The sequence below is a fragment of the Macrobrachium nipponense genome, chromosome 20, assembly GCF_015104395.2.
Source record: "Macrobrachium nipponense isolate FS-2020 chromosome 20, ASM1510439v2, whole genome shotgun sequence".
Lineage (NCBI taxonomy): Eukaryota > Metazoa > Arthropoda > Malacostraca > Decapoda > Palaemonidae > Macrobrachium > Macrobrachium nipponense.
This window is the reverse complement of record NC_061089.1, coordinates 55,573,814-55,582,341: the sequence shown is the minus strand read 5'-3', so window position 1 is coordinate 55,582,341 and position 8,528 is coordinate 55,573,814. Positions and strand designations below refer to the sequence as shown.

Below are 8,528 nucleotides of genomic sequence, written 5' to 3'. Positions count from 1 at the left end.
GCCATTCTCTGCTATTGCCGTAGATCAGGCACACGAACAAAACAACTCGGCCATGAAAGGTGAGGGTGGAGCAGTAGACCTCACTGAGAATCCATCAGCTCTGAGACGGTGGATGGTATGTGGCCCAGAGATGGCACAGATAATACAAGATGACAATTTTGTGGCACTATGAACAGAACATGCATAACCAGCAAGCAATTCATAGAGGTGTCAAATTGCTAACAGATGTCATTGAAACCATGGGTACTAATCCCTTTTGTGACAAAGCACATTTTTGACCCCCATCAAAAAGAATAACCTTCCCCTCTTTAAGCAGTCTCCTGCTCGAGAAAAATCCAAAGCACAATTACAAGTGTCCTCCTGAAAAATGACTGTTCTCTGTTCTCAAGGCTGTATGTTGCTTGTCAGATACGGGATGGTGATTTAGACAACTTTTTTCAGCTAAAAATCAAGCATGTCCACCATCAATTTTACAAATTGGTAAACTGAGACTTGGGATCAGTAATTAACTTGCTGAAACCTGGCTCATCCAAAAACTTTTCAGAGTATGCAACTGATGTCTTCTTTCCATACTTTGCCTCACATTTGCAATATGCTAAGAGAGTTGATGTCATATGAGATATCTATAAACAACAAAGCCTAAAATCATACACCTAAAGCAAGAGGGGAAAGGGCATCAGGAGACATATGGAGCCAACCAGTAAAATTCCTGGAAACTGGCAAGCATTCTTGCAAAGCAATGAGAACAAAGAAGAACTTTGCATTCCTTGCTACTCAAGCAATTGTTACAAACCGAGTACCAGATTATCAGAACACATAACGAAGATGTCCTCTGTAAATTGACACGAGATGTAACCACCTTAGCTCCGTGTACCTGTGAGGAGGCTGGCACTCGAATTATGCTTCAGGTGTTTGATGCTGTGAAAGAGGGATACAGCAAAATCCAAATTCGCACAGTGGACATTGACGTGTTAGCTCCTGCCATCATGGCAGCTCAAAAGCTTGAAATTCTTGAGTTGTGGGTTGTTTTTGGTACAGGGAAGAATTTCTGATATTTGGCTGCCCTTGAGATGACAAGTGCCCTTGGTTGTGACCAATCCCTTGCCTTACCCCTGTTCCATGCTCTCACTTGTTAAGATATAGTGTCTTTCAACGGGAAGGGAAAGAAAACCTGCTAGAAGTGAACATGATTTACCTTTACTGAAGATCAAATTGCTAGTGAGCAGTCATCATGGAAAATTGCCACCAGATTTTATGAGGGGGGGGGCGGGATTCTGAGATGCCTCTATAGCCAAATATCTTTCTAAAAGTATCCCCCAGATGTGTGCCAAAGCTTATGCTTTTATGATTAAAAGCACAATTCTTACACATACCTGCTGTACTATACCAGGATCTGGTAATGTCTTTCATCTGCATCTGTGCTGTTGTTGCTAATTTTTTACTGCACTCTCAATACCTTCAAAGTCCAGTGTGCCTCAAAGTTAACATGTTCTACATTTTCTAAGGTCTAAGTGTTTCTCCCATTTTGCATCCCTTTCTCTTTCAGTATAGATAAAGATGCATTAACGCATCAATATGGTTTACAGTATTTTAAACTTTTATACAGGGAACCTGAACATGTACATGAAGATAGCAAAGACCCTTGATTAGGAACTAGGTAGTGTAACAAGTCATTATCACAAAAATTGACTGAGGAAAACAGTTTAAGCTGGAAGTAGAATTGTTATCCAGATGGTATTGTAGATGAAAGATTAACCATTCACACATGATCTAGTTATAGGTATATGTATTAGTATTACAGTAAGCACAAACCCCCACGTTGTAATGTAACAATATTACATTTTTTAATGAGAAACCCTGCCTAGAATTCTCATTAAAAATTTAACTCATGTTTTTGTTACATTACTCAAGTGGGGTCTGTACTTAATGTAATACCAATACGTATACCTATAACTAGATCATGTGTGAATGGTTATCTTTCATCTAGGTAAAAATTCTACTTCCAGCTTAAACTGTTATTCTCAGTTAATTGTTACTTGTTACATTCTTCACCTACACTACCTAGTTCCTAATCAAGGGTCTTTGCTATCTTCATGTACATGTTCAGGTTCCCTGTATAAAAGTTTAAAATACTGTAAACCATATTGATGGGTTTATGCATCTTTATCTGTGCTTACTGTAATGCTAATACATAAACCTATAACTAGATCATGTATAAATGGTTATCTTTCATCTACAATACCATCTGGATAACAATTCTACCTTCCACCTTAAACTGTTATTCTCAGTCAATTTTTGTGATACTGACTTGTTGCATTCTTATTTCTAATCAAGGGTCTTTGCTATCTTCATATACATGTTCAGGTTCCTTGTATAAAATTTCAAAATACTGCAAACCTATTGATGCGTTAAGTAATGAAACCTTCATCTTTATCTATACTGAAAGAGAAGGGAAGCAGAATGGAAGGAGAACCACTTAGACCTTAGAAAAGGTCTAAGTAAAGTTACATTACATAAGTAGGGTTCAGTGCTTACTGTAATACTAATATGTATAGTACTTATAATTAGATATGTATACTTTGAGTTACATGTTTGTGTTTGAGGTGTATCTATTGAGTCACATAATTATTTTCAAGAGCATTTAAAATGTCTTTTCATCATAAATAACACAATGTTAGTGTCTTTTCATCATAAAGAACACAGTGTTAATGGTAAAATATCATATGTGCTGAAAGTGCAGAGAGGTAGAAGCTATCATTCAACTGGATAGACTAGAGGCCAGGTCTTTAATGATGTTGAAGTGAACAGAAGGAAATGGGTCTAAAGTCAAATGTATTGCTAACTAAAGAGTTATGTTGTTATCAGTCATTCAAGAAGAAAGAGAATATGAATGGTCAAAAGGTGTGATATAATCAGTTTAGTGAGATTTTTATTGGTAGAGGGAATAAGTATGTGAAGAATATGTTACCTAAAAGTGGAGCATTAAACAAGACAGCCTCCACAAGAAAAACAGCTTTAAAAATCATTTCAAACCCTAAGGTTATTTTAATCATTGATGAAAGTTGTATACATACTAGTCTTTTGGAAGAAAACTGAGTAAGAAATATGTGAGGAGTAGATTTGACATTTATGCTTTTGATGGAAATGTTGCCAAATTAAATCTTCAGATAGCTGTTGTAGTACATCATTGCATATTTTCAGGATAATATGATGGACTTCATATTTGCAGTGAAGGACCCACTACAATGGCATCAGACTAATTTGGCTCTTAACCCCAAACATTATTCAGCTTTACGATATGGAGGTCACCACCTGATAACCAACATTCAAGACAACTGGGGAGCTCATGTTTACTTCAACACACTAGTTCCTACCCATGAAGGAGTGAGTTGAATTAGTCAGGTTATAGTTAACAAGTTTATTCAAGTCATCAGTGATGTTTCTTGTGTTCATACAAAGTAATCTATTACTATACAAATACTTTCATCATCTCTAAAGGTAGATGAGACAGTAATGAATTTTTAGCTATACAGGCAATCCAAAGTTTTTTCAGCAATGCTGCAGCATGCTGGCGGCATGCTGCAAGCCAAAAATTGCTGTAACCCAAAGCCTCATAATTTTAATGGGAATAAATAGCACACAGCACTGTTAATGTCACCATAAGTGCCATAAATATGTTTGTAAATGTTTACAGAGATATTATGGGCTAACCAGATGAAAAAATGTATGAATGTGTTTATTTACCAGTAGTCCGGCTTCCTCAACATTTTATCCATGCAGGAGCCACTATTTCTGATGCTCTCATGACTTACCTCAGAATTCAGTGTTTCCCCAAGGTAATAGAAATGCTCTACCTCTAGTATTTGAACCTCCCCAATTGTCACAGTTCTGAGTTCCTTTCTTCTCAATATTGCATTACAGGCATCAAAAATCTTTTATTTTTGTATATTTACTGACATTCTGTTAAATATGGTATTCAGTAGGGCTCACCACATAACATTCCCAAAACAATTGTCTCCATATTCCTTGTCCTTTTTTCATCAGATACTTTTTACCAGTCGCCCTTAAGCTTTGTTTTGGACATTGACCTTCAATCCTTTCCTCCCACTACATTTTTCTACCTCTTAGATATTTCTACCAATTCTCAGATTTTTCTTTTACCACCAGGCCACCTACATGAAGCAGTTCCCATGCCAACACACCCCCTTTCTGTATTCCTTTGTAGATAGACAGTATAGGGCTCCGAGCTGATCCTTGCACTTTTCTCAGATTATTCTGATACACTTGCCACTATCTTCACTGTAGGTCTAGTGTTTTGGTAGAATAACACCACTAACTTGATGAGTGGCCTTGATGATTTTTACATTTTAAAGCTCTTTCAGTTATTTTCTCCTCCCCACATATAGAAAAATGTCAGTCCATCAATAAATCCCCTACACATATGTATTGTAAAATAATATCCCTGTGTGGCTTGCTGTAAGTCAAGGGCTATTTAATAATACCCACTCCTGGTCATCTGTCATCTAGAGCAATTTAATCATTAGGCTTGCCTTATCCAAGTTTGAGATGGGAAACTATTATCTGGAGAAGTCAGTTATTTAGAAGTTAATTACTGTATATTTTCTTTTGTATCAGGTATAGTTAACTTGCTTCTTGTAGTGACAGCATTCCCGTAACAATTGAAAGTATGTAACCACAAGTAAGGCATATTGCAATACTGATTTTCTTATCTTAGGAAAAGTGTGGTTGCTAGGATATATTGTTGGTGAATAATGGTTTGGTGCTTTTCTCCATAGCTTCAAAGTTTGTAAAAAAAGAAAAAAAAAATCTAACAACAAAGAATAATCAGGATGAACCAGCAAACTTTGACTTAAGTATGAGATGCAATAAGCCAGAGACACCAGGAAGATGAGAGCTTTTAGGCTAGAACATCACATACTTTAATTAATTAAGCCTGCAATTCATCTTCTTAACCTTTAGGAGCTGGACTAGAAATTCATTATGCAGCACCCGAGGATGGGGAACCTTACATGTTTTTTCTAATATTTCTTTGCATTTTTCTTTGCAAAATTACAATTATAACTGACATCTTTTCTTTGCAAAATTACAATTATAACTGACATACTATAATAAAAGATAAAACCTAAAACCAACAGCAACCCCTGGGTATATTTATGAGGAAATATATAATAAGACATCGTGTGAGAGAGAGAGAGGCAGAACATGCCCTCCTGAAGTCAAGATCACAACTAGCTCTTGAGCCACTTACTTGATTTTGGCCAGTCTTAAAAGTTGCCATTAGTGAATTTATGGGATATAGAAGTTATGGAAAATCTTTCCCACCCAATTCCTTTAAATTGATGGCATGTAATATAGATGCTCACCACGAGTGAATCTGTCCACCACCCAAGACCTGTTATTACTACTCATATGAGGGGATCTGCCCACCAAGGGTTAAACAAAACTGCCAATAGAAAATTCTACAAATTATGGTTTTCCCTTCTCTTTTAACCCAAAATTACATACCTGTGCTCTGTAGAATTCTGAAATCATAAAAATGGAAGAAAGCTCTCAGACTAATTCATTTCACATGCAAATGAATAGATTTGTAGTGGATCATATTAATCCAGTGATGTAAATACAGTACATATTGCCTTTGTAAATTTTGATGAAGTCGGAAAGTAATTTCACAGATTCATTCTTTTTCCATTCAGCCAGCCTAAAAGGTATTTCTAATACATTATTTCCCTCTTGCATAACTAAAGGTCAATAAATTTAACAAAAATACTTTCAGGTAATTAAGTATGGAGTAGTATCAAGACAAAATTTGATTACTGATTTGCTTGACTGGGATACCCTTTATGTGGCAGGTCGTTTGCACAAGCCTGTGCTAATGCTTTACCAAGGTATGTATGGCTAAATCTGTTCATTTAATCATATTCAACCAATTTGCTTGGAATATAAACAAAATCAGAACATTTTTGTCATTTCCACATTCTTACTACCCTTTCTCAAAAAGTCAGCAATGATCATTTTGAAGCTTGCTTGAAGATATAGCTATTCTAACTTTTACAGCCACAACTGTAACCTCCAACTCCCTAAGGTCCTAATGTGTTTTATTTATTAACCAATTATCCTACTATACGAAGGCTAGTCTCCCAAAATAATATTGAGTAGATAGTAGTTTTATGGTAAAATAGATATACGTAGTGGACCCCCCATATTCGCATTCTCCGGATTCGCGGACTCACACATTCGCAGATTTCTCTCGGGAACATTTCCCCGCATTATTATAAGCACAAATTCCTGGTTTTTTATCAATTTCATCATAAAATGCACTTTTTGTGATAAAACTATTAAAAAAACCAGGTATGAAAATTTTTAGTAGTTTTTTCTTGAGTTTTAACTAACAAAATAGGAGGTTTTAAGCATTTTTATAGGGGTTCCAACTATTCGCGGGTTCTAACTATTCACGGGGGAGTCTGGTAAGCATCCCCCGCGAATACGGGGAGGACCACTGTAAATCAAAATCTTCTCCGTGTTTTATAAGTCTATTAGACATATTTTCTCTCGTTTAGTGTCCTCACACAATTTTTCAATTTTTCCCACCAGACATAAACTCCCAAACCCTCCCTCTTCTGTACTTGCCTAAAATTTAAAACTTTCCTCCTAATTGTTATCAACATTTCCCTCCCTGTGTCCATTCTTGATAAAGCTTGTTCTTTTGTTACTTTTTCCAGCCAAGACATGACCAAAATTCTTCATCATATTCAAATTTCAGCTGCTTCCAGTCTCTTTCCCATCTTATTATCTGTGCTAGTTTCACATCAGTACAAAAAAAAAACCTGACCAAATGTATGTTTCTGCAATACTTTTCATATTCAGTACAGACAAGTTACAAAGACCTGAGAAGCAAAGGACAATCTAGAGTAAAGTGACAACACTGGAAAGCAGTGACTCTCAAAGTGGATAAGGAAAGCCTCAGTGTATCGCCCACAACATCCAAAGTGAACTGAGGTTGAGGTATCCCAATTAGGAGAGTATCCCTACTTATAATCATCCAGTACATATGTTGTATTTTTTTCCCCTTGGTTTACTTAATCCTTAGTTTTGTATATGTGACTTACCCAGTACTAATTATATAGCTAAGAGTTTCTACTCTAAATCCTACAGCTGAATAATTGCTTGGTAAGTATGAATAAAACATAATTTTATTATAAAAATATCATTTTTATTTAGTCTTACCAAGCAATTGTTCAGCTGTAGGATTTTGAATAGAAACTCTTAGCTATATAATTACTGGGTAAGTACAGTGGTACCTCGACATACGAAAGTCTCAACTTACGAAAAATTCAAGTTACAAAAGCAAACACGAAGATTTTTTGGGCTCTATATACAAAAATAGTTCAGGTTACGAAAGGTTGTTGCTGTAAAGTCCCGAGATTCACCCGGACCACCGATAACAATTTTAAAACTCGCGCTCCGCCAACTGAGTAGACTCGCCACCATCCTCCAGCTCTCCCATTGGTTCCTGATGCTAGTCACTGCCGTAAGATCCTGCTCTCCTATTGGTCAACATCTACCCCATGTGCTCTATGTATTCTATTGGTAAAAGGATGGTGTAAATTGAAAAACTTATTCATGCAATACATTTAATAAAAAAAAAACATTAGGTACAGATAGAATAAGGAATCAAAATGAATGGTTAATTATACTGTTTGGTAGTTTCAGTAGTTGAAGAGAGATAATGAAAATTTATGATTACGTACTGTACTGTGTACTAGGTAAAAGTGGTTGCTTGGCGAATGTTCGCTACTCGTAGTGTGAACGTAAACAAAAGGTTGGAAGCTTTTTTTTTTCTTGTTTGTTTGTTTATCATAGTTAATGGTTACTTAATAATTATTTGAAATAAGTACATGCAATACATTTAATAAAAAAACTTGTGAATTAGATATAAAATAAATCAGACTGCTATCATTGAAGCCAACAAAAATTTTCTAGAATTCTTCTTCTATTTTAATATTATATGTTTCATTATAGCTGTCAGTAACTCGGTATCTCCATTAGGTAAAGATAGAATAAAGAATAGAAATGAATGGTTATTATACTGTTTGGTGGTTTCAGTAGTTGAAGAGAGATAATGAAAATTTATGATTACTAAACTATGTGCTAGGTAAAAGTGGTTGCTTGGCGATCGTTCTGTACTTGTAGTGCTCAACGTAAACAAAAGGTTGGAAGCTTTTTTTTTTGTGTATTATAGTTAATGATTAATAAATAATTATTTGAAATGAGTACATACTGATTATTTATACATTTTATTGGCATATTCTAACCTTTTAGCTTCTTAGGTTTAGATGTCAGAATCATAGACTAGGCTACATTAGCAACTGCTAACATAGGCTAGGCTTATAACTAAGAGACATATGCTAAAGTCCTAATATATGCAGTAAAATTGGGGTTGAACATTACATGCAGTTGAATATTACTCAAGTATGTACAGTACGTATTTTGCCTTTTTGGAGTCACAT

The 8,528-nt window shown here is 35.5% G+C and overlaps 1 protein-coding gene across 8 annotated transcripts in view; it reads left to right on the top strand.

Moving 5' to 3' along the window:
* Nucleotides 1-8,528, top strand: part of LOC135226049 (phosphatidate cytidylyltransferase, mitochondrial-like) — a 72,792-nt gene that overhangs the window by 19,387 nt on the left and 44,877 nt on the right. For all 8 annotated transcript variants that reach the window (XM_064265540.1, XM_064265544.1, XM_064265552.1 and 5 more), the window contains exons 2-3: nt 3,202-3,384; nt 5,795-5,906. In XM_064265540.1, coding sequence (XP_064121610.1) covers nt 3,202-3,384; nt 5,795-5,906 — 295 coding nt within the window. The remainder of the gene's footprint in view (nt 1-3,201; nt 3,385-5,794; nt 5,907-8,528) is intronic.